General features: G+C 45.9%; 1 protein-coding gene across 1 annotated transcript; it reads right to left on the bottom strand.

Annotated features, from left to right (window-relative positions):
- Positions 1–798: 798 nt before the first annotated feature.
- LOC119961297 (zinc finger protein 420-like) lies at positions 799–25,834 on the bottom strand. The gene is made up of 3 exons (XM_038788711.1): positions 25,703–25,834; positions 21,366–22,601; positions 799–1,678 (listed from the first exon to the last, which is right to left on the bottom strand). Exons 2-3 carry the CDS (start codon positions 22,141–22,143, stop codon positions 942–944), a joined length of 1,515 nt encoding a protein of 504 aa, XP_038644639.1. The 5' UTR covers positions 22,144–22,601; positions 25,703–25,834; the 3' UTR covers positions 799–941.
- Positions 25,835–26,093: the final 259 nt, after the last annotated feature.

Below are 26,093 nucleotides of genomic sequence, written 5' to 3'. Positions count from 1 at the left end.
CTTAAGTAACGTGCTCTTTCCAACGGCCGGTGCAGGCTCCAATGCCGAATGTCCTCCTTCTGCACTGTAAATTCTATGATTCTGTAGGATTTTCTCTCTCACAGTCTCCTCCGATGGGTCTGTCTGGTGGTATTTCCCTGACGTCAGCAATGTTGGTTCACAGTGCTAACCACTGTTTGTCTCTTGTATTTCGCTAGTGTGACAGGGTAAGGACCTGATTGAAAGGATTCAAACATGGGAGTTCTGGGAAAGATGGGCAAGGATTTGGGAGGTGACAAGTTCAAAGAGTTTGGAGAGGAGAGGGAGGTTGAAGATGGGGCAGTAATTTGTAAGGATGGCAGGGTCAGTGGTTTGTTTTATTGAGGAAGTGGTGATGATGGCAGATTTGAAGGACAGAGGGACAGTACCTGAAGGGACAGAAATGTTGACAATATCCATGGACACAGGGTAGTTGGCTGATCAGTAGCTCAGTGGGAATCGGGTGGATGGAGCAGGAGCTGGGTCTCATGGACAAGATGAGCTCTGAGAAGGCATGAGGGGAGATGGGAGAGAAACTAGAGAAAGATGTGGGTTCAGTGCTCAGGAAAGGATGAAATTTAGAGACAGTTTGGTCTGGTGGGCTCGTGGAAGGGAGGGAAGCAGCAGAGGCAGCTGATTGGATTGACTCAATCTCATTCACAAAGAAGCTCCACACACTTCTTGTTGGAGGTGAGGATGGAAGAGACAGGGGAGAGCGAGAGTACTTCAAAAGGAACTAACTTGTGTCAGAGATATTAGAAAGTTTCAACACACTGCATATTTCACACAAATCTAATTTATTTGACTTTTAGCCAGAATATTAGCCCCTGTAAATGGGCTGGAGTTTGTAATCAGCAGAAAGAGACCCAAATGAACATGGTTCAGTCCTGAATGTGAGAAGCAGCAAAACCCAATCACAGTCGTTACTTGTGGCCTCGTTGGTGTCTCAGTAGGTGGGATGAAGTGGTGAATCCCTTCCCACACTTGGAGCAGGTGAATGGCCTCTCCCCAGTGTGGGTTCGCTGATGTACAGTGAGCTGAGATGATTGTGTGAACCCAGTCCCGCAGTGAGAGCACCTAAATGGTCTCTCGTTAGTGTGAAGACGTTGATGTCGTGTCAGATTCCCAGAAGTTTTATAGTTATTCCCGCAGTCTGGACATTGAAACGGTCTCTCATCAGTGTGAACTCGCTGGTGACTCTGCAGGAGGGATGAAATAGTAAATCCCTTCCCACACTCCGAGCAGGTGAATGGTCTCTCCCTGGAGTGAACTCGCTGGTGCTTCTGCAGGGTGGATAAATCACTGAATCCCTTCCCACACTTGGAGCAGGTGAATGGCGTCTCCCCGATGTGAATTTGCTGGTGTCTCAGCAGGTGGGAAGAAGTGGTGAATCCCTTCCCACAATCTGAGCAGTTGAACGGTCTCTCTCCAGTGTGAATTAGCTGGTGTGTGGACAGAGTGGATGATTGGGTGAATCTCTTCCCACACGTGGAGCAGGTGAATGGTCTCTCCCCAGTGTGAATTCGCTGGTGATTTTGCAGAGCTGATGAAACAATGAATCCCTTCCCACACTCGGAGCAGGTGAATGGTCTCTCTCCAGTGTGACTACGTCGATGAGCTTCCAGCTTGGATGGGGAAATGAATCCTTTCCCACAGTCCGCACATTTCCGCGGTTTCTCCTCAGTGTGACTGCATTTGTGGCTTGTGAGGCCTGATGATAGAGCGAATCCTCGTCCACACACACAAATCAAGTACGGTTTCTCCCCACTGTCAATGATGCTTGTTCCTTCCATGTTCAAAATCCGCTGATATTCAGGATATGATAAATTGAGGACTCTGTCATATCCTGACGTGATGCTTGGTTTGAGTTTCTGGTCTTTGAAGCCTCCCCTTCGAACACCCTGTGAAACTGATTTAAAAACAGAAAATAGGGAATGAGAGAGACCCCACAAAAACACAAAGGCAGGTTGTGAAATTGCAGAATGATTCTGGTCATTTGTGGGGCCGGCACTGGGAGAAAGTGACCATGAAAACTGCTGGATTGTTATAAAACCCAACTGGCCTCTTTGGGAGGAGAAAGAGGTGAAGAGGGATTTTGTATGTCTACAAGACATATTAAGACAGTAGTTGGCAAAGTATATTCGACCTTGAGCTTCAGAAACTGAAATATTGATGCTGAAACTATGCTTCTGGTGGCAAAGTGGTTAGCACTCCTGCCTCACAGCACCAGGGTCCCGGGTTCAATTCGAGTGTCGGGTGACTATGTCTGGAGTTTGCACTTTCTCTCCGTGTCTGCGCGGGTTTCCTCCCACAGTCCCAAGATGTGGCGGTTAGGTGGATTGGCCAAGCTAAATTGCCCTTAGTGTGCGAAGGTTAGTTGGGGTCACTGGGTTCCGGGGACAGGGTGGAGGCGTGGGCTTAAGTTGAAGGAGGGTGCTCTTTGCAAGGGCCAGTGCAGACCTGATGGGCTGAAATGCCTCCTTCTGCACTGTGAATTCTATGATTCTGCACTGTAGGAATTCTATGAAGCTCGGGTCACCATGCTTCAGGAAGGATGTGAAGTGGGCAGCACATTGGTGCAGAAAGTTAGCCCTGCTGCCTCACGGCGCCGAAGTCCCAGGTTCGATCCCAGCTCCAGGTCACTGTCCGTGTAAAGTTTGCACATTCTCCCTGTGTTTGTGTGGGTTTTGCACCCACAACCCAAAGATATACAGGCTGGGTGGATTGGCCACGCTAAATTGCCCCTTAATTGGAAAAAAATGAATTGGATACTCTAAAATTTAAAAAAAAGGAAGGAAGTGAAGGTTCTTGGAGAAGATGCAGAGGAGATTTACCAGAATGGTTCCAGCAAAGGATGTTGAGGAGAGATTTGATTCAGGGACTCAAGATTGTCAAGATTTCATTCAGGTGGGCAAAGAAACTGTTTCCATTCACTGATCGTACAAGCAGTCGGAACACAGATTAAAAGTTTTGGGTAAAACCTGGATTGAACTATAAAAGATCCTGAGGGGTATTGACAGGGTCAATGTGGAGAGGATGTTTCCTCTTGTGGGAGAATCTGGAACAAGGGGGACACTGTTGCAAAATAAGGGGCCCCCATTTCAGATGGAGAGGTGGATTTTTTATTCTCTTGAGGGTTGTAAGAATTTGGAACTTGCATCCTTAAAAGGCAGTCATGATGTGGAGATGACAACGTTGGACTGGGGTGAGCACAGTTAGAAGTCTTGCAACAACAGGTTAAAGTTCAACAGGTTTGAAACAAACCTGTTGGACTTTAAACCTGGTGTTGTAAGACTTCTTAAAAGGCAGTGGAAGCAAAGTCCTTGAATATGTTTAAGGCAGAGCTGGATAGATTCTTGATGGGCAAGGGGGTGAAAGGTTATCGGGGTCGGCAGGAAAGTGGAGTGGAAATGAAAAAAAATGAAGTGAAAATCACTTATTGTCACGAGTAGGCTTCAATGAAGTTACTGTGAAAAGCCCCTAGTCGCCACATTCCGGCGCCTGTTCAGGGAGGCTGTTATGGGAATCGAACCATGCTGCTGGCCTGCCTTGGTCTGCTTTCAAAGCCAGCGATTTAGCCCTGTGCTAAACAGCCCCTCAGTTGAGGTTAGAATGTTGAGGTTATAAATTGAGGTTAGAATGAGATCAGCCGCAATCTTATTGAATGCTGATCAGGCTTGAGGGGCCGAGTGGCCTGTTCCTAGTTTGTATGTAAAAGGTACAGGAGATATGAGGTGATATGAGATATATGTTTTTACACAGCGAGCGGCAATGACCTGAAACTTTTTGCCTGTGAGGGAGTTTGAAAATAGACACAATGAATCATTTGATTTCAAAAGGAAATTGGATTTGAGGGAAATAAACCTGTGAGGATACAGGGATGGAGCAGGAGAATGGGACTGACTGGATTGCTCCAGAGAGCTAGCATGGATTCAATGGGCCGAATGCCATTCTCTGTGCCATCATGTCTCTGACTCTTTTGTGTAATCTCGTTTTGTAATTTAACCCCGGGGGGTTCAGATATCACTCAGGTAAATCTGTGCTCACTCCCTCCGAGGCCATTCTATCCTTCCTCAGGTTTGTTGCCTGGAACTGAACACAGTTCTCCAGGTTTGGTCTAACCAGGGTTTGTGAATCTCGGGGCTTTTCCAGTCACACTGAGACCTTAAATCTTCCCTCACAGACAGAACAGACAAACCTTTTACCTTCCACACCCAGATGCTGCTGAAATTCAGGTTCTGATGAATCGAGTGACTCTGTCAGATCGCGATGTGACGTTTGGTTTGAGTTTCCCGTCTGTTAAACCTCCTCTTCCAGTATCCTGTAAATTTACAGAAACCTCACTGTCAGTTTAGGATAGAAATTCACAACATTCTCTCCTCGCCAACTTTGATTAAATGTATTCCTGGAGGTTTGATCACATGACCTGCCCCCATCCTCCAGCCTTTAATCGGTCAATACATCCATCCCTGTGACACACTGCCTTCCTCGGCCAATTGGGAAGCAAAAGGTCTCATTACCTTATAGGACAGTGATTGACTGTCAGCCAATCAACCTTTATCCCGTTTTCAATATTTTTATATCCGCTGAAGAGAAATGTTAAAAGAAAATTACAAAAAAAATCTTCTTTACTGTCCTAATGATTTCCCAGACATGAATCTCACCAAGCCAGAAAGTAAAATTTTGAATTCATTGAAAGTCCAGTGGTGACCATGAAACCATTGCTGGTTGTTGCAAAGAGCCACCTAGTTCGCTGATGTCCTACAGTGAAGGAAATCTTCTATCCTTACCTGGTGTGCCCTACACGTGACTCCAGATCCACAGTCAGCTTGTTGACTCTTAAAATGCCCTCTGAAATACACTCAGTTCAAGGGTAATTAGGGATGGGCAGTGAATGCTGGCCCAGCCAGCGACTCCCACATCCCGTGAATGAATAGAAAAGAAAATCTGCCATCCTTACCTGGTCACACAGACACGATTCCAAACCACAGCAATGTGGTTGACTCTTTAAATGCCCTCCGAGATGGCCGAGCCAGCCACTCGGTTTGAGGGAAATTAGGGATGGGCAATAAGTGTTGGCCCAGCCAGTGACTCCCACAAATGAATAAAATAAAATCCTGGAGACTCAAGTCAGTCAATCTGGGAAAGTTGGCAACCGGTCCGGGCACGCAGCACATGTGCCCTGTGGCACCTTGTCCTCTGTAAAGGTGGCAGCCGGTAACCCGGGCCTGTCACCGCTCAGCTCTCACTCTGTTCGGTGCTGTTTAAGACGGGACCGTTAACATTTTACTCGGGAGTTGAAGCCTCCTCTGGGTTTTTCTGAAGCCTCCCCAAGTCACTCCGCAGCTTCTATTACTCTCCGGCTACCCACCGGCTCCATTTCTTTGCACACATGAAGTGTATGAGTGATCTCCCTCTGAACTGCACTTAATTAATTAATGACTAACTCATATTTATTCTTATCCAGTGGAAACATCTTCCACTTGTCTAGCATATCAAACCTTTTCATAATCTTGCAGGATCAGGCCATCCTTCATTCCCTTTTCCAAAGAAAAGGTGATGCCCTGTCCAATCTTTCTTGCTGGGTATAACCTGCCAGTTCAGGCATAATTCAAATATCTTTTCCTGCATCTTCTCCAGTCCTTCGAGATCCATTTTACAATATGGAGACTTTAACTAATCTGAGCAGCAAACTCACCGTTGCACCAAATGCCTGTATGTTGCAGTATTTTAGTAATTTTACTGTTAGCAGAATGTAAGATGGGACAGAACAAGATCCAACGAGCCAGTCTGTAACACTGCAGAGCATCCACAAACTTGCCTCTTCCACTTACTGCTAAACTCTTAACCTGTCAGCTGTGGCATCAAGAATAATGTTCAGAGAAAGACTGGATTTCAGCTCGGTGACACTGGGCCAGACTAAATTAGTTCACAGGATTGTTGAGCTAATGTATCCATATCATAAAATGGATCTGGAAGGACTGGGGAAGATACAGGAAAGTATATCAGAATGATGCCTGAACGGGCAGGTTACAGCCAGCAAGAAATGCAGTGGCTCGAAGAGTCATCTAGGCTCCCCCCGCTTCCATTTCATGTGTTCTTATGAACATCACTGTAAACCATTTCCATGCAGACACAACAGATGCAACAACCACCAGTTCATCGCCATCCTTCCCATATTCCAGGATTCCAAACACACTTTCCAGGTGACAGTGATTTACTTGTACTTCTTGCCATCCAGTGTTGTGTATTCACTGCTCACGATTTGGTCTTCCCTACACTGAGATTAAATCTGGATTGGGTGACTGTGGAACATCACCATTTAGTCTGCAAACATAATCCTGAGCTTATGATCATTTTAACATTTTAATTCCTTGCCCCACTCCCACTCTGTCCACAGCCTCCTGCACTGCTCTAGTGAAGCTGAAAGGAAACTCGAGGAACAGAACCTCCATACGGACATTGACCCAGGGCCAGGTTTCAAACCCGGGTCTTCAGTACCGTAGTTTTGTAAACTCTTTTTACGGGACAATAGAAGGTTTGTATTCGGTAAATTGAGACTAAATATTGCAATCAAGGTCGGACAGAAGTCAGTTGATTCATCAGGCCCTGGATATCATCCTTCGAATGTGGAAGGTGAAATGTTTCTCTGTTCTCAATGAGAAAAGATTTCAAACATCAGTGTGACTGAAAAAGCCCGAGACTCACACAACACACACCCGAGTGAGAGTGTTCCAGTGAACTGACTGTGGAAAGAGCTTTAACCAGTTACACAGTGGGGAGGCAGTGGTGTAGTGGTATCGTCGCTGGACTAGTCATCCATAAACCCAGGATAATGATCTGGGGACCCGGTTTTGAATCCTACTACCACAGATGATGGAATTTAAACTCAATAACATTTCTGGAATTAAAAGTCTATGAAACCAGCTGGTTGACTAATGCACTTTCGGGAGGGAAATCTGCCGTCCTTACCCAGTCTGGCCTACATGTGACTCCAGACCCATAGCAATGTGGTTGACTCTTACCAGCCCTCAAGGGCAATTAGGGATAGGTAATAAATGCTGGCACAGCCTGCGATGCCCACGTCCAATGCATTAAAAAAATTGTTTCACTAATTGTAACTCAATTAATGATCACCACCTATTTAATCATCTGTTGCAGAATTTTAGCTAATTAATACAGTAATTTTTAATGAATACAGGGCACCATATGGCGCAGTGGTTAGCACTGAGACTGCGGGATCGAGGACTCGGGTTTGAATCCCGGCCCTGGATCACTGTCCGTGTGGAGTTTGCACATTTCCCCATGTCTGCATGGATTTCAACCCCACAACACAAAATTGTGCACGTTAGGCGGATTGGCCATGTTAAATGGCCCCTTAATTTGGAAAAAAAATAATCGGGTACTCTAAATTTATACAAATAAAAGATAAATTGACTGATCAAGGATGAGGTTCTGTTTCTCAAGTTTCCTTTGAGCTTTATTGAAGCAGTACTCTAAATTTATATGGAAAAAGTACTTTTCACTGTACCTCACTGAGCCTTCTTCAAAATTATTCAATCATGGGAGGTGGGGGTCACTGGCTGGACCAGCATTTACTGCACATTCCAATTACCCTTGAACTGCGTGTCTTGTGCGGCTATTTCAGAGGGCACTTACAAATCAACCACAACATTGCTGTGGATCTGGAGTCACGTGTAGGCCAGGCCACGTAGGGAGAGCAGATTTCCTGAAGGACCCGACGGGTTTTTACAACAATCGACAAAGTCACCGTTAAGACTTATACTTTGAGACTTTTATTCAATTTCAATATCTGTCATAGGCAGATTCGATCCCAGATCCCCAGAGCATTAACCTGGGTCTCTGGATTACTAGCCCAGTAACAATACCATTACTCTACTGCCTGGCCCACAGTCTTGGCAGAATATGATGTCCAGTAACTTCACAAAGTAATTTATTTTTTCAATCAAATTCTGATAGCTCTGCAGTTTCTGGAAACATTTTGGTTGAAGGTGTTATTTTTAAAAATAAAGATCTAGCCTTTGCAATATAATTACCGAATACACCAATTCACAAATGATACTTAATGTTCACCATTGAATAATCATAAATGTAATTATTGTTTTGTGGTATGAAATCAATACATGGTTAATATAGAAAAGGTACAGAAGGTGAAATGGCTGCAGGAAGCCACGTGTTAGAGGTATAAAAGGGCTTCCTTGAACTTGTTACCAATGACAGTGAACACACTGGATTAATCAGTACGATTACATATGCGTACTTACAGCTTCTTACATTACATCAGTGAATATGTTTCAAAAGTACTTCATTGGCTTTAAAAGACTTCAGAAGGTCCAGGGCGGTGCAAGGTTTTATAGAAATGAACATTTATTCAAGTAGCCCGCAAACGAGGATATACCCCTGTCTCTGTAAGACTTGATTACCTGCAAATGCTCACATTCAAAGCATTGTTTTGCATCTTTGACTATGTCTATATATATGTTTCTAGAACATACCTCTTAATTCACCTGAGGGAGGAGCAGTGCTCTGAAAGCTCGTGTTTGAAACAAACCTGTTGGACTTTAACCTGGTGTTGTAAGACTTCTATCCTGACAAGTGTGAGGTTGTCCATTTTGGAAGGACAAATATGAATGCGGAATACAGGGTTAACGGAAGGGTTCTTGGCATTGTGGAGGAGCAGAGAGATCTTGGGGTCTATGTTCATAGATCTTTGAAAGTTGCCACTCAAGTGGATGGAGCTGTGAAGAAGGCCTATGGTGTGCTAGCATTCATTAGCAGTGGGATTGAATTTAAGAGCCGTTAGGTGATGATGTAGCTGTACAAAACCTTGGTAAGGCCACATTTGGAGTGCTATGTGCAGTTCTGGTCACCTCATTTTACGACGGATGTGGAAGCTTTGGAAAAGGTGCAAAGGAGATTTACCAGGATGTTGCCTGGAATGGAGAGTAGATCTTATGAGGAAAGGTTGAGGGTGCTAGGGTTTTTCTCATTAGAATGGAGAAGGATGAGGGATGACTTGATAGAGGTTTATAAGATGATCGGGGGAAGAGATAGAGAAGACAGTCAGAGACTTTTTCTCCGGGAGGAACAAACCATTACAAGGGGACATAAATTTAAGGTGAATGGTGGAAGATATAGGGGGATGTCAGAGGTAGGTTCTTTACCCAGAGAGTAGTGGGGGCATGGAATGCACTGCCTGTGGAAGTAGTTGAGTCAGAAACATTAGGGACCTTCAAGCGGCTATTGGATAGGTACATGGATTATGGTAGAATAATGAAGTGTAGATTAATTTGTTCTTGAGGGCAGCACGGTAGCATTGTTGATAGCACAATGGCTTCACAGCTCTAGGGTCCCAGATTCGATTTCTGGCTTGGGTCAATGTCTATGTGGAGTGCTGCACATCCTCCCCGTGTGTGCGTGGGTTTCCTCCAGGTGCTCCGGTTTCCTCCCACAGTCCAAAATGTGCAGGTTCGGTGGATTGGCCATGATAAATTGCCCTTAGTGTTGGGTGTGGTTACTGGGTTATGAGGATAGGGTGGAGGTGTTGACCTCGGGTAGGGTGCTCTTTCCAAGAGCCGGTGCAGACTCGATGGGCCGAGTGGCCACCTTCTGCACTGTAGATTCTATGATAATCTAGAATTAATCTAGGACAAAGGTTGGGCACAGCATCGTGAGCCGAAGGGCCTATTCTGTGCTCTATGTTTCTCTGTTCTATCTGTTGGATGAAGCTGAAGGTTTTGCTCCAACTCAGGGGGCGGTGCTGGAGGACTAACCGGGAGCAGCTGGTCCTCCAGCCAATCAGAGTGAATGGGAGGCGGAGCACAGCCGGGACACTCGCTCCGTCCGCGTTCTCCCGGCCACCCGGGCCTGTCTCAGAGAAAAGCCCGAGCACCTTTCGCCGGTTCAACTGCCATATCCGAGATTCGTATTCTGGGTGACACGGAGTGTTTATGAAGCCTCCAGACCCATCCGCCGGGCCGGCTCCATCCCTCCCTCATGACTCACCAACCGGGATCGGACCAGGGATCTCCAGCCCACCGCCTGAATCCTGAACTGTACTCGGCACAGCGCATGCTCCACCTCACGTGGGAGACCGGGCTCAGACCCCGCCCCTCATTCACTCCGATTGGTTGGAGGACCCGCTACAACCACTCGGTCCTCCAGGCCCATCCTTCTCTTCCTATTGGATCAGAGCTGCCGTCAATCATTCCCAGAACATTGTGAGCTGGGGCATGCGCAGTGCCAATGCTGGACTCGGCCGGGAGGTTTCACTGAAGCTGTTTTGGGGCTTCACTACTTTAGTTTATGTCTGATGTTGATGTTCGTTTTTTGTAAAAATTATTTTGTGAGTTTTGAGACCTGCACATTTATGTTCATATGCAGGATTAAGCCAGCATCTGCCTTAGCATGATGCTGGGTGTGAAAAGAACTAAGCAAAAGAACATAAAGTAAATAATGGATAAAACAAAAGAAGGGGGTGCTGCTAAAACAACGAGTGGAGCACAACCCAAATGGAACAAGGGAACAGAAACTTATCTAAAACCTGTCAAATTAGAGTGTGAAAATCAGGGTAGATAAGGCAATCCAACCCCTGCGGCGCCCACCGAGCACGGAAATCTTCCAGTGTGCCCATGGACACTGCATGCTCCCTCTCCAGGGACAGCCGGCCACGAACGAGGCCGCGGAAGAGGGGCAGACTGTCGGGCTGGACGACCCCCTCGCTCACCCGCTGCCTGGACCGATAAATGGCTAGTTTGGCCAGGCCCAGGAGCAGATTCACGGCGACGTCCTCCGCCTTCCCCGCCCCTTGCCGCACCGGATGTCCATAGATCAGGAGTGTGGGGCTGAAGTGCAAATAAAACCTCAACAACAACGTCAAGAAATCAAAGAGGGAGTGCAGCCTGGGACATACAACATAAACGTGCTCCACGGTCTCCACCAGGCCGCAAAAGGAGCAGGTCTCTGGCAGAGCCGCGAAGTGGCAGGTTTCACTGAAACCCGGTGGAGGTTCCAAACCCCAATAAGAAGTTTCCGGGCCCGGGTTTGCATCGAGCGGCGGGACAGCTGCGGCCTGCTCCCGGTGACAGGCCTGAGTTAACGGCCGCCGTCTTTATAGAGGATGCAAACCCGCAGGGGGCAAAACATCAGAGATAGAGTTTGTTGTGAAACCAATGGGATATTGTAAAACAGGAGGTCAGGGCTACAGTCAACAACAACCTCTATTTATATAACACCTTTAACATCATAAATCATCCCAGTCAACTTCACAGGAACATCATAAAACAAAGTGAGACACCCAGACACAAAAGGAGATATTAGGACAGGTGACCTAAAACTTGGTCAAAGGGGTGAGTTTTAAAGAGTCTGAAAGGAGGTAAGTGAGGTGGAGACGGGGAGGTTTAGGGAGGGAATTCAGTGCTTGGGGCCAAGGGAACTGAAAACCATGGCGGAGTAATTAGAATCGGGGGTGTACAAGAGTCCAGGATCAGAGCTGTGCAGATATCTCAGGGGGTTGTGGAGCTGAAGGAGATGACAGACACAGGGAGAGACGAGGCCATGGAGGGATTTGAAAACAAGGGTGAGAATTGACTGGGAGCGAATGCAAGTCTCGGAGCACAGGGATCATAGGGGAAAGGAACTTGCTGTGAATTAAGACATGGGTAGCAAACTTTTGGATGGCTTTAAGTTTCCAGAGGTAGAATGTGGGAGAGCAGCCAGGTATGTAATGGAATTGTCGAATCTGGAGGTTACGATGGTAAATTGCCGTATTATCTAAAAAGGTTAGGGGGGGTTATGGGAATAGGTGGAGGTGTGGGCTTAGTTTGGGTGCTCTTAGCAAGAGCCAGTGCTGATTAGATGGGCCAAATGGCCTCCTGCACTGTAAATTCTATGAGGCAGCAGGGTAGCATGGTGGTTAGCATAAATGCTTCACAGCTCCAGGGTCCCAGGTTCGATTCCCGGCTGGGTCACTGTCTGTGTGGAGTCTGCACGTCCTCCCCCTGTGTGCGTGGGTTTCCTCCGGGTGCTCCGGTTTCCTCCCACAGTCCAAAGATGTGCGGGTTAGGTGGATTGGCCATGCTAAATTGCCCGTAGTGTCCTAAAAAATGTAAGGTTAATGGGGGGGGGGGGGTTGTTGGGATACGGGTATAGGGTGGATACGTGGGTTTGAGTAGGGTGATCATGGCTCGGCACAACATTGAGGGCCGAAGGGCCTGTTCTGTGCTGTACTGTTCTATGTTCTAGGTCAGAAGCTCATATTGGATCAAGTATGAAACCAAATTTACAAAGAGACTGGCTAAGTCTCAGACTGTTGCCAGGCAGAGGGATGGAGTCGGTATGTGAGGAATGGAGTTTGGAGCAGGGACCGAACGGTGGATTCAGTCTTCTCCATATTTGATTGAAGTTATTTAGTCAGTAGGAAGAGAACCAGAATGGACCCCGAGTCTGATATCCGGTATAACTTAGTTCGAGCGGGCGAGGAAGAACAAAGGAAACCCTGGAAGATTTGGAGAAACGACCTTCGCGATTGCTCATCAAATCTCCACAGTCATTTCTGGACACAAGGTTCACATCTGTTATTCTGTCGGCTCTGTCAGGGTCATTCAGATTAATGTCTGTCACAAGTCATGAATGAAGTGACTTATGAAGAATATTCTTACCTCTAATTATATAACTTTGGTAAAAGGATACAGAAATAATGATCTAATACTTTATTTGGATTTCAACCCAGGGAGGAGGGAGAGTGTGTGGGACGGGGATTTACAGCTTTGGTGAAAGAAGAGAGACTAAAATATTCCGCAGGAACAGGAATTAACTGTTCAGAATTTCTATCCTGTACTGATAGGGTGGAGGTGTGTACTTGAGAAGGGTGCTCTGTTCAAGGGCCGGTGCAGACTCGATGTGCCGAATGGCCTGTTCTGCACTGTAAATTATATAATTGTGGAAGTTGGATGTTAAATAAATTCGTGAGAATTGGGTCAAAGGAGCAAAGGGTAAGTCTCACAGACAAGATGAGCACTGAGAGAGCATGATGGGCAGCATGGTAACATTGTGGATAGCACAATCACTTTGAAGCTCCAGGGTCCCAGGTTCGATTCCGGCTTGGGTCACTGTCTGTGCGGAGTCTGCACATCCTCCCCGTGTGTGCGTGGGTTTCCTCCGGGTCCTCCGGTTTCCTCCCACAGTCCAAAGATGTGCGGGTTAGGTGGTTTGGCCATGATAAATTACCCTTAGTGTCCAAAATTGCCCTTAGTGTTAGGTGGGGTTACTGAGTTATGGGGATAAGGTGGTGTTGACCTTGGGTAGGGGGTAGGGTGCTCTTTCCAAGAGCCGGTGCAGACTCGATGGGCCAAATGGCCTTCTTCTGCACTGTAAATTCTATGTAATATGTAATGATGGGAAACAACAGGTAAAGAGGGGAAAGATGTGAGTTCAGAATTTGGACAAGAAAGTCTTTGAGGCAGTTCTTCTGAGTGGTTTAGTGGAAGAGGAGCTGTAGAATCAGCTGATCAGATTGTTTCAATGGGTGGTGTTTTCAAATCCTTGCTGCTGGCTGGATCGCTCAGTCCGCTGTTCCGGTTCATTGGTTGTCTCATTGGGTTCGCTGTAGGCCTCTTGGGGTCTGTGGAATGAGGTCTGTGCCTCATTCGCCTGATGAATTCGTTGGAGCGGAGAAACTATGACATCTTCTTTGCAGCCTTCAACACATCATCGATGAAGACGAACATCTTGCCAAGGCCATCAACACTGCTTGCCTCCAAACAACCGCACAACCTCAGACCATTGATTGCAGCAAACTACCCAGCATTCAGGAGAACAGCGATCTTGACACCACACAACCGTGCCATGGCAACCTCTGCAAGATGTGCCAGATCATTAACATGGGTACCAACATTACACGTGAGAACACGTGTAATGGTGCGACTCGGCCAACATTATATACTTCATACTCTGCAGCAAAGGATGTTCAGAGGAGCGGTACATTGGCGAGGCCAAACAGATACTGCGACAACGGACGAACAGACATCGCGCAACAATCGCCAGGCAGGAATGTTCCCTTCCAGTCAGCGAACACTTCATCAGTCGAGGGCATTCAGTCTCCGATCTTCGGGTAAGCGTTTGGCCTTCAGGACGTGTGAGAACGCAGAATGGCTGAGCAGAAACTGATGGCCAAGTCCCGCACACATGAGTACGGCCTAAACTGGGACCCTGGATTCATGTCACATTACATGTGCTTGTGAAATCCTGCCAACTGTCCTGGCTTGAGACAATTCACACCTCTGTAACCTGTGATTATCCCTCTCTCTAGTCGCACCGTATGGACCTGTAAAGACAATTACCTGCAAAGACTCGCATTCAAAGTACCAATTTGCATCATTGAATTTTTCTACATATTTGTTTGTGGAACCCACATCTTCATTCACCTGAGGCAGGAGCTGCATTCCGAAAGCTAGTGATTCTAAACAAACGTGTTGGACTTTAACCTGGTGTTGTAAGACTTCTTACTGTGCCCACCTCAGTCCAATGCCGGCATCTCCACATCATAAATGAGAAGTATTTAATGCTTCTGCTAGTTTTGAACCAGACACCTTTTGCGCGTTAGGTGAATGTGATAACTTCCATGCTACAGAAACAGCTGGAAGCACAGTACCAATGGACCTGTGCAACGTTCAACTGCACAGTCTTGCTGCAGCTTTCAATGGTTCGGCTGGAAGGCCAGGTCACTTATTACATGAAGACAGCTGTTCCTTTAAAACAGATGTCTCAATTTGTAAGACCATAAGATATAGAACTTATATTGAACTTTAGCATTTGTTCAGTAAATATCTAACGGAACAATGCTCTGTTCAATCATTCTTATCTTCCTACAGAAAATTTCCACCAATTTTACTCAACATTTGTTTATTTAATGTTGAACATCTGTATATTTACTTGTTATATATGACTTAATTTTGAATTGAATAGCTCTCGAGTCTTCACCCTGAATAACTCTGAAATATATACCATTGAATTGCAAACATGACTGACCAAGAAAAGAAACCGTTTAACTGGGTAACACAAATCCCATGAATCTTTGTTCAGTTTGACCACAGACAGCTTTCAAACAAAGTCAAATATAGTTAAATGGAAGTGAATTGAGAATTATGTGATGCTTATATTTGACCCCTCTGTGTTTTGGTGTGAAACGTTTTGCAGCCTAAATACCGTTCATGTATAAGAAAGGAGGGGTGACAGCAAATCCGCACTGAGGCTGGATTTCCTCATCTCCCTGAGTGGCTTTTCCTGTTTCTCTATCATGAAGGCCAAATCTTTCAAAAATGTGGTTCAGTTAAATCTCTAACATTTCCTCTAATTCAGTTAGTGTATCATTTGTACACATGGTAAGGTAACGATCAGAATGCTGTACAGACTAAGTTATCACAGAGTTACATTAGACTCTCTTGGAATTACGCTTATGTGCGACTGGCCTCGTGTATGCCAAACAACCTTCTGCTGGTAGCCGGATGTCACCTGACTGATGCCTGATGCCAGCTACTGGTGGGAGGTCACACTGCTGAGTACATGTAATATTCTATGCAGGCTTATCACCACATCTCGTAACTTCTCAAAATTATCGAGTAATTTATTTTTTCAAACAAATTCTGATAGCCCTGCAGTTTCTGTAAACATTTTGGTTGATCGTGTTATTTTTTAAAAAAAAGATCTAGTCTTTGCAATATAATGACCTAACACACCAATTCACTGATCATAATCAATGTTCACTACTGAATAAACTTGAATTTAATTATTGTTTTTTGCGATTAAATCAATACATAGTTGATATAGAAAAGGTACAGAAGGCGAAATGGCTGCAGCAAGGCACATATTAAGAGGTATAAAAGGGCTTCCTTGACCTTATTACTAAGGCCAGTGAATACATTATGAAAATAACAATTTACGGGCAGCAAGGTGGCGCAATGGGTAGCACTGTTGCCTCACGGCGTCAAGGCCCTAGGTTCAATCCCGACCCTGGGTCACTGCAGTGTGGGGTTTGCACATTCTTCCCGTGGTTTTGTTGGTCTCACCCCCACAACCCAAAGATGTGCAGGGTAGGTGGATTGGCCAGGCTAAATTGTACCTTAATTGGAAAAAGTGAATTGGGTACTCTAAATTTTTTTTATCATGAAAATAACAATTTTAAAACAAAATGTGATTACACATGCGTATTTAGCTTCCTACATTACAACAGTGAATATATTTCAAAAGTACTCCATTGCCTTTAAAACTCTTTTGGAGGTTCAGTGGGAGTGAGGTTTTATAGAAATGTACATTTGTTCTAATTGTCCGCAAACTTGGATATATTACACTCGGTGTCCTCACCAGAATAATTGATAAAGATTGAGTCTTAATTTTGTGCCAGAACCATGTCATTCACACCTTTGAATATTCTACGAAAATCCAGACACACCATATGCCCGTACCAGCCTCCCCGGACAGGCGCCGGAATGTGGTGACTAGGGGCTTTTCACAGTAACTTCATTGAAGCCTACTCGTGACAATAAGCGATTTTCATTTTCATTTCATTTCACAATTATTTGTTGTAAAACACAGCGAGTTGTTGTGATTTGTAATGCACTGTCCATAAATGGTGCTGGAATCTCACTGGACTGTAACTTCCAAAAGGGAATTTAATGCATTCTGAAAAAGAAAACAAAATAGTCAAACTCTGGGATTAAATGGGTCGCTGTACAAAGAGCTGGAATGGAATAAATGGGCCAAATAGACTCCTCTGTGCTCCAGCAGCCTTGTGTCCATGTGAAGGGAATGGGAACAACCTGGAACCTACTGCCTATGAGGTCGGAGTTGCAGAGATGACGGAAGGATTTCAATAGGAAATTAGACGGTTACTGAGAGAAATGAACCAACAGAGATTTGGGGATAGAACGGGGCAATGGACAGACTGGCTTCCTCCACAGAGAGCCGACATAATCGCACAAGACTGAATGGCGCCATTCCCCACCCTCCAGATGCTGTGATCTTAGGAGAGAAATTCAGCTGCTCCATTCAATCCAACTGACTGGAGTCTCTTATCTCTGGTGCCATCTAAGTGGCTGCTTTAGCACAGGGCTGAATAGTTGGCTTTATAGACTGAGGCAGGCCAGCAGCACGGTTCAATTCCTGTACCAGCCTCCCCAGGCACCGGAATGTGGTGACTGGGGGCTTTTCACAATAACTTCATTTGAAGTCTATTTCTGACAATAAGTGATTTTCATTTTCCATTTCATTCTCGTTAATGTCCTCTACATCCTAACTATAGGGCTGTTTAGCACACTGGGCTAAATCGCTGGCTTTGAAAGCAGACCAAGGCAGGCCAGCAGCACGGTTCGATTCCCGTAACAGCCTCCCCGAACAGGCGCTGCAATATGGCAACTAGGGGCTTTTCACAGTAACTTCATTGAAGCCTACTCGTGACAATAAGCGATTTTCAATTTTCAATTTCAATTTTCAACTAAGAACTTCACATCTTTCCTAAAGTATATATAGGATTCCATATATAGGATTCCATTCTAGAGGGATAGAATTGAAAAGCACGGAGGAAATGTTCAACTTGTTCAGAACCAGGGTTAGACTACACTGGGAGCACTGGCAACATTGGTGATCTCCATTTAGAAAAAGGAAATAGAAGCACTGGATAAGGTGCAACAAAGATTCATAATCTACAGAACTGAGAGCATTTAACACTCAGGAAAGGCTGGGGCTGTTTTTTTCTGGAAAAGTGAAGACTGATGGGTGATCTGATGGAAGTCTTTAATATTATGAAGGGATTCAATGAAATGAAATGAAATGAAATTCAATAATCTAATAGGAATTTCAGCAGAAACCTCTTTACCCAGTGAGTGGTGAGAATGTGGAACTCACTCCCACAGTGAGTGGTTGAGGTGAACAGCATGAATCCATTGAGCGTAAAGCTAGATACATACATGAGGGAGAAAGGAATAGAAGGCGATACTGATGGGGGAGATGTAGAGGGGCGGGTGGAGGATCATGCGGAGCATAAATACTGACACAGACCTTGGCTAACCTCAGCCGGTATGTGCACCTCATAACCTGATAGTTTTTTTCTGTGAGAAGCACCAAGATAAATTAAACAAAAGGACCATGTAACCACCATAGTCCATCTTCGTGGCAATGTGGCATGATTTTTGGGGTTTCCAAACAGAAAAGAGAATGAAACATCTTCTAACCTCCAAACACCCTTTCTCTCTTTGATCCTTGTGAAATGTGCAACGAGATATTTGCAAGAAGGCTCAAAGAGAATCACCCCACTGGAGACGAAGCCGTGAGACCGACCAGACCAGCAGAAAGAAACCCTCTGACCATCCCCATTGACCAACAGAATGAACAAAATGCAGACAGTGCGATGAATTACAAAATCCCTTCGCTCATTGAGGACAGGTGAACGGCCACTCCCCAGTGTGAACTCCTTGTTATGACTGCGGACGGCATAACCGAGTGAATTGCGCAAATAAGACGTAAACTCATGTGATATAATGGGAATTATGGAGACATGGCTGCGGGGATGGGAACTGAATATATTCAGTATTTAGGAAGGGGAGACAAAAAGGAAAAGGCAGTGCTGATTAATAATAACTTTTATGCTTGTCACAAGTAGGCTTACATTAACACTGTAATGAAGTTACTGTGAAAATCCCCTAGTCGCCACACTCCAGCACCTGTTCAGGTATAATGAGGGAGAATTCAGGACTTGTGGGAGAAAACCGGAGAACCTGGAGGAAAACCAGCAGACATGGTGAGAATGTGCAAACTCTGCACAGACAGTGACCCAAGCCAGGAATCGAACCTGGGACCCCGGCGTTGTGAAGCAACAGTTCTAACCACCGTGCTACCCATGAGGCCCATGGTTAAAGAGGAAAACAATACAATAGTGAGGAAGGATATTAGCTCCGACAATGTGGAATCTGTATGGGTAGAGCTGAGAAACACCAAGGGGCAAAAACATTAGTGGGCGTCGTATATAGACCCCCAAACTGCAGTGGTAATGTTGGAAATGGCATAAAACAGGAAATTAGGCTGATTGTAAAAGTTTCTATCGGTAAGGGAAGAGAAAAAGATTGGTGAAGACAAATGTAGGTTCCTCACAGTCAGAAACAGGGGAATGTATAATAGGGAACAAAGAAATGGCTGAGCAAATAAATACATACTTTGGTTCTGTCTTCACAAATGAGGTGCTGGTTTAGCACAGTGGGCTAAACAGCTGGCTTGTAAAGCAGAACCAGGCCAGCAGAGTGGGTTCAATTCCCGTGCCAGCCTCCCCGGAATGTGGCGACTAGGGGCTTTTCACAGTAACTTCATTTGAAGCCTACTTGTGACAATAAGCGATTTTCATTTCATTCATTTCACATATCAGATACCAGAAATGTTGGGGAACGCCGCAATTAGTGAGAGGGAGGAACTGAAGGACATCAATATTAGGAGAGAAATGGTGTTGGGGAAATTGATGGGATTGAAGGCTGATAAATCCCCAGGGACTAATAATCTGCAGCCCAAAGTACTTAAAGAAGTGGCTGTAGAAATAGTGGAAGCATTGGTGGTCATCTTCCAGGATTCTATAGACTCTGGATCAATTCCTGCAGATTGGAGGGTGGCTTATGTAACTCACTATTTAAAAAGTGATATAGAGAGAAAACAAGGAATTATAGGCCAGTAAGCCTGACATCGACAGTGGGGAAAATTCTAGAATCCATTATCAAAGATTTTATAGCAAAGCACTTAGAAAACAGTGGCAGGATCGGACAGAATCAGCATGAATTTATGAAGAGGAAATCATGCTTGACAAATCTACTGGAATTCTTGAGGGTGTAAGTGGTAGAGTTGATGAGGGGCAGCCAGTGGATGTGGTATATTTGGAATTTCAAATGGCTTTTGACAAAGTCCCGCAGAAGAGATTAGTGTGTAAAATTAAAGCACATGGGATCAGGAGTACTGTATTGAGATGGATAGAAAGCTGGTTGGCAGACAGGAAACAAAGTGTCGGAATTAATAGGTCTTTTTCAAATTGTAAGGCAGTGACTAGTGGGGTACGGCAGGGATCGGTGCTCGATCCCCACAGAGTCACAATATATATTAATGATATTTTAAAATATTTAAAGTACCCAATTCTTTCATTTCAATTAAGGGGCAATTGAGCGTGGCCAATCCGCCTACCCTGCACATCTTTGGGTTATGGGGGTGAGACTCAAGCAGACATGGGGTGAATGTGTCTCCACACAGACAGTGTTCCTGGGCAAGATTGAATCCTGGTCCTCAGCACCGTGAGGCAGCAGTGCTAACATCTGTGCCACCCCATATATTAAGGATTTAGATGAAGGAACAGAATGAAATATCTCCAAATTTGCAGATGACACCAAGTTGCTTGGGAGGGTGAGCTATGGGGAGGATGCAGAGATCCTTCGGTGTGATTTGGACAAGTTGAGCGAGTGGGCAAATGAATGGCGGATACAGTATAAGTTGGAGAAATGCGAGGTTATCCACTTTGGTAGCATAAACGAGTAGGCAGACTATTAGCTGACTGGCCATAAATTAGGAGAGGGGAATGTGCAACGAGACCTGGGTATCCTCGTACGCCAGTCACTGAAGGTAAGCATGCAGCTACAGCAGGCGGTAAAGAAGGCAAACGGTATGCTAGCCTTCATTGCGAGCCGATTCGAGTACAGGAGCAGGGATATCTTGCTGTCATTATACAGGGCCTTGGCGAGGCCATTTCTAGAATACCTGTGTGCAGTTTTGGTCTCCTTATCTGAGGAAGGATGTTCTTGCTCTCGAGGGAGTGCAGCAAAGGTTCACCAGATTCCTGGGATGATGGGACTGACGTACGAGGATAGATTGAATAGGTTGTGATTGTATTCCTTGGAGTTCAGAAGAATGAGGGATCTCATAGAACCTAAAATATTCTAACAGGACTTGACAGGGTAGACGCAGGAAAGATTTTCACAATGCGGGAGTGTACAGTACCAGAGGTCGCAGTCTGAGGATACGGGGTAGACCATTTAGACAGAGATGAGGAGAAATTTCTTCAACAAGAGAGTGGTGAGCCTGTGGGATTTGTTACCACAGGAAATAGTTGAGGTCAATACGTTGTATGTTTTCAAGAAGCAGGTGGATATAGCACTTAGGGCGAAGGGAATCAAAGGATATGGAGGGGAAAGCGGGATTGGGCTATTGAGTTGGATGATAAGCCATGATCATAAAGAATGGCAGAGCAGGCGCTAAGGGCCAAATGGCCTTTTCCAGCTCCTATTTTCAATGTAATCCCTTCCCACATTAAGAGCAAGTGAATGGCCTTTCCCCAGTGTGAACTCGCTGGTGTATCTGCAGGTTGGATAACTGAATGAATCCCTTCCCACACTGAGAGCAGGTGAATGGCCTCTCCCCAGTGTGAACTCGCTGGTGTGTCTGCAGGTTGGATAACTGAATGAATCCCTTCCCACACTGAGAGCAGGTGAATGGCCTCTCCCCAGTGTGAATTCGCTGGTGTGTCTGCAGGTTGGAGAACTGAATGAATCCCTTCCCACACCGAGAGCAGGCGAATGGCTTCTCCCCAGTGTGAACTCGCTGGTGTGTCTGCAGGCTGGATAAAGCACGGAATCTCTGCCCACACTGAGAGCAGGTTAATGGCTTCTCTCCAGTGTGAACTCGCTGATGTACCTGCAGGCTGGATAACTGTGTGAATCCTTTCCCACACTGAGAGCAGGTGAATGGCTTCTCTCCAGTGTGAACTCGCTGGTGAACCTGCAGGCTGGATAACTGACTGAATCTCTTCCCACACTGAGAGCAGGTGAATGGCTTCTCTCCAGTGTGAACTCGCTGGTGTACCTGCAGGCTGGATAACTGAGTGAATCCCTTCCCACACTGAGAGCAGGTGAATGGCTTCTCTCCAGTGTGAACCCCCTGGTGTATGTGAAGGTTAGATAACTGAGTGAATCTCTTCCCACACTGAGAGCAGGTGAATGGCCTCTCCCCAGTGTGACTGCGTTGATGAATCTCCACCTCGGATGGGGCTCTGAATCCCTTCCCACAGTCCCCACATTTCCACGGTTTCTCCATGTTTTGGGTATCCCCCTCGTGTTTCTCCAGATTGGACAATCACTGGAAGCCTTGGCTACACACAGAATATGTGCACTGTCGCTCCTCACTGTGAATGGTGTGGTGTTTTTTCAATTTGTGCAACCCGCTGAAACTCTTTCCACAGTCAGTTCACTGGAAGTCTCTCAGTCGGGTGTGTGTAGTGTGGGTCTCGGTGCTTTTCCAGTCACACTGATGTTTCCACAGTCAGTTCACTGGAACTCTCTCACTCGGTTGTGTGTTGTGTGGGTCTCGGTGCTTTTCCAAGTCACGCTCACATTTAAAATCTTTTGAAGCCGACAGATCAGACAAACATTTCTCCTTCTCGTCGATGATATTCAGAGCCCGATGATATTCGGATTAGAAGGAATCGAGCGAGTTTGTCACATCGAGACGTGATGTTTGAGATTTCTGTCTATAATTCCTCCCCTTCCAATATCCTTTAAAAACAATTTTCAAAAGTCATCATTGTTAGTACAGGATAGAAATTCAGAACAGATAATTCTAGTTTCTATGGAACATTATTTAGTCTCTCGTTCTCCAAAAACTGTAAATCTCCATCCCACACAATCTCCCTCCATTCTCACTCTGCTGTATCAAATATTCACCCTCCCTATTCTCCTGAAGGTGCTGATTCAGGCTGATTAACAGATCCAAGCTCAGCTCACTGCTTCCTGACCAGGCCACAGAGATTAGAATAGGAGCAAGAGTAGGCCATTCGGCCCACCGAGTCTGCTCATCCATTCAATGAGATCCTTGGCCGATCTACCTCAGCACCATTTTCCCACACGATCCCCATATCCCTCGATATCTTCAACATCTAGAAACCTATCAATATTTGTCTTGAGCATACTTGATGACTGAGACTCCACATTCCTCTGGGGTAGAGAATTCCAAAGCTTCACCACATCCTCAAGTGAAAAAATCCCTCCTCATCTCAGCTTTCTCTCTATTTTCCTGCCTGAACCCCATAACCCTTAAGTCCATTGTCAATAAAATATCTGTCCAACTTGTGCTTCAATATATTCAATGACACCCCCCTTGACTCCACTGCTCCCTGTGGAAGAGAAATCCAAAGACTAACCTTCAGAACATAATATTCTTTATTAGTGTCACAAGTAGGCTGACATCAGGGCAACACGGTAGCATTGTGGATAGCACAATCGCTTCACAGCTCCAGTGTCCCAGGTTCAATTCCGGCTTGGGTCACTGTCTGTGCGGAGTCTGCACATCCTCCCCGTGTGTGCGTGGGTTTCCTCCGGGTGCTCCGGTTTCCTCCCACTGTCCAAAGATGTGCAGGTTAGGTGGATTGGCCATGATAAATTGCCCTTAGTGTCCAAAATTGTCCTTAGTGTTGGGTGGGGTTACTGGTTTATGGGGATAGGGTGGATGTGTTGACCTTGGGTAGGGTGCTCTTTCCAAGAGCCGGTGCAGACTCGATGGGCCGAATGGCCTCCTTCTGCACTGTAAATTCTATGAATTAACTCTGCAATGAAGCAACTGTGAAAAGCCCCTATTCGCCACACTCCGACACCTGTTCGGGGACACAGAGGGAGAATTCAGAATGTCCAATGTCATCTAACAGCACGTCTTTTGGGACTTGTGGGAGGAAACCGGAGCACCGGGAGGAAACCATGCAGACATGGGGAGAACGTGCAGACTCTGCACAGACAGTGACCCAAGCCGGGAATCGAACCCAGGTCCCTGGTGCTGTAAAGCATCACTGTGTGACGGTCCACTACATCAGATATATCTCTTCCCAATATTAATTTACTGCCCCCTTAAACGTCAGCCATCTCCTGGGGAAACCAGCCCTTAAATTGGGAACATTAGGAAAGAGACCATCCTTTTAGCCAGACAAATAAATGAATCAAGCTGAGGGACACTGCAGTCAGATGCTATAAATTCGGGCACTAGGACCTGGCCGGGCGAGACTACGTAGCCTCGCAGACGTCACCGCACCCGCGCATGCGCGCCGCTCCATTTGAATCAAGATGGCGGCTGTTGAATTATGCCTGATATCAGGAAAAGACCCGAAGCTGCAAACGCAGGACCTACAGGTACGTCTTCCTAGTTTAGGGCCTTCACGCGGTGTTTAGAAACTCTCTCACTTCAGAGTGGGCTCTATCGCTTCCTCCAGATTTCCGCATCCTTACCCGCTGCCCAGGAGGCAAAGAAGCGTCTCTTTCCCAGGCGCCACCACACGCCGCGCATACTCCAACTACTCCCGGAAATGCGCCTGCGCACTGCTGTCCTGCGGTGTCGATCGGGGACATTCTCCACCGCGGCGAATGCCGGGTAATGGAAGCGCCATTGATCATCCCAATTAGTGACTAGTGATTTCTGTTTGCGATGATGTGAAGATTGGGCGAGTGGGATAAAAATCATATATAAATCCAAGTAAGAGGGAGACATGTGGCGTAGTGGTCAGCAGTGGGACTTAGGCGCTGAGGACTGGAATTGTGTTCATTGCTTTCTGTAGTTTCTGATGGTCTTGGGCTGAGCAGTTGCCACAGCAGGCTGTGATGCAGCCAGATAGGATGTTTTCCTAGCATGTTTTCCTGTATCTGTAAAAATCATAAGACTCAACGTGAACATGCTGGATTTCCATAGTTTCCTGAGGAAGTATTATAGATATCATAGAGTTTACAGTGCAGAAGGAGACCATTCGGCCCATCGAGTCTGCACCGGCTCTTGGAAAGAGCACCCTACCCAAGGTCAACACCTCCACCTTGTCCCCATAACCCAGTAACCCCACCCAACACTAAGAGCAGTTTTGGACACGAAGGGCAATTTATCATGGCCACTCCACCTAACCTGCACATCTTTGGACTGCGGGAGGAAACTGGAGCATCCGGAGGAAACCCACGCACACACGGGGAGGATGTGCAGACTCCGCACAGACAGTGACCCAAGCCGGAATCGAACCTGGGACCCTGGAGCTGTGAAGCAATTGTGCTACCCACAAGGCTACCGGCGCTGTTATGCTTTCCTGGTCGTAGCGTCGATGTGGGAAACCCTATCCATCTAATATTGGAAAATAGATATCTAACGAGAGGGAAATCAATTTGTGTATCCTTTTTAGCGTGGCCAATCCACCTACCCTGCACATCTTTGGGGCTGAGATCCATGCAGACACAGGGAGAACAATTTATGTATCCTTAATGAACATCAATATGCAGAGAGGAAGATGAGAAGCCTTTAAACATCTCACCTGGCACAGAACTGTCTGAAACTCGAAACAGGAGCTTTAGGAAATCAAAGTACCGACAAATAGCCAACTGCCCAGTTGATGGAAGACATTCTTAAAATATAAATTTTTGGACCTTAGTTCGAATCCTGGCTTGGGTCGTTGTCTGTGCGGAGTCTGCACGTTCTCCCCATGTCTGCGTGGGTTTCCTCCGGGTGCTCCGGTTTCCTCCCACAGTCCACATGTTAGGTGAAATAGACATTATGAATTCTCCCTCAGTGTACCCGAACAGTAACTTCATTGCAGTGTAAGCCTACTGGTGGCACTAATAAAAAAAAGACATTCACTCACTTGACTGAGCAACTCGGGTTCCAGCCCTCATGTCTGGTGACTGACCTCACTGCTCCCTTGCCCTTCTGGCCTCTGAGCTCCTCTTGCTGCTGTTTCCCAGGACAATCAGTGTCCACTCTCCTACATTACTCTGTCTGATCGAGTTCAGAGGCTCAGAGGAAGAAAGAAATGAGAACATGAATCTGAATTCAGAAATTCAGTTAAAGAAACATGATAAACTGAAGGATTTAAGTCACAGTATTTGATTGCAATTAATATATTAATTTTGTCTGACACTTATGCGGAATGGAAGCAAATTATGTTTGTTATTTTATATTGTTCTTCTTTTCTATGGTTTTGACACATCATCTTTCTTTTTTCTTACATTTAAATGGTGGACCATGCTACCCAG

This window comes from Scyliorhinus canicula, unplaced genomic scaffold, assembly GCF_902713615.1.
Source record: "Scyliorhinus canicula unplaced genomic scaffold, sScyCan1.1, whole genome shotgun sequence".
NCBI lineage: Eukaryota > Metazoa > Chordata > Chondrichthyes > Carcharhiniformes > Scyliorhinidae > Scyliorhinus > Scyliorhinus canicula.
The sequence above is the reverse complement of the archived record's forward strand: the minus strand, read 5'-3'. Positions and strand labels throughout refer to the sequence as shown.

Coding starts and splice junctions, on each gene's coding strand:
- LOC119961297 (XM_038788711.1), bottom strand. CDS start 22,143: ATGGAGAAACCGTGGAAATGTGGGGACTGTGGGAAGGGATTCAGAGCC. Junction 1,679..21,365: donor GGAAAGGCCATTCACTTGCT/CTTAATGTGGGA, acceptor CGCGGAAATGTG/CGGACTGTGGGAAAGGATTC.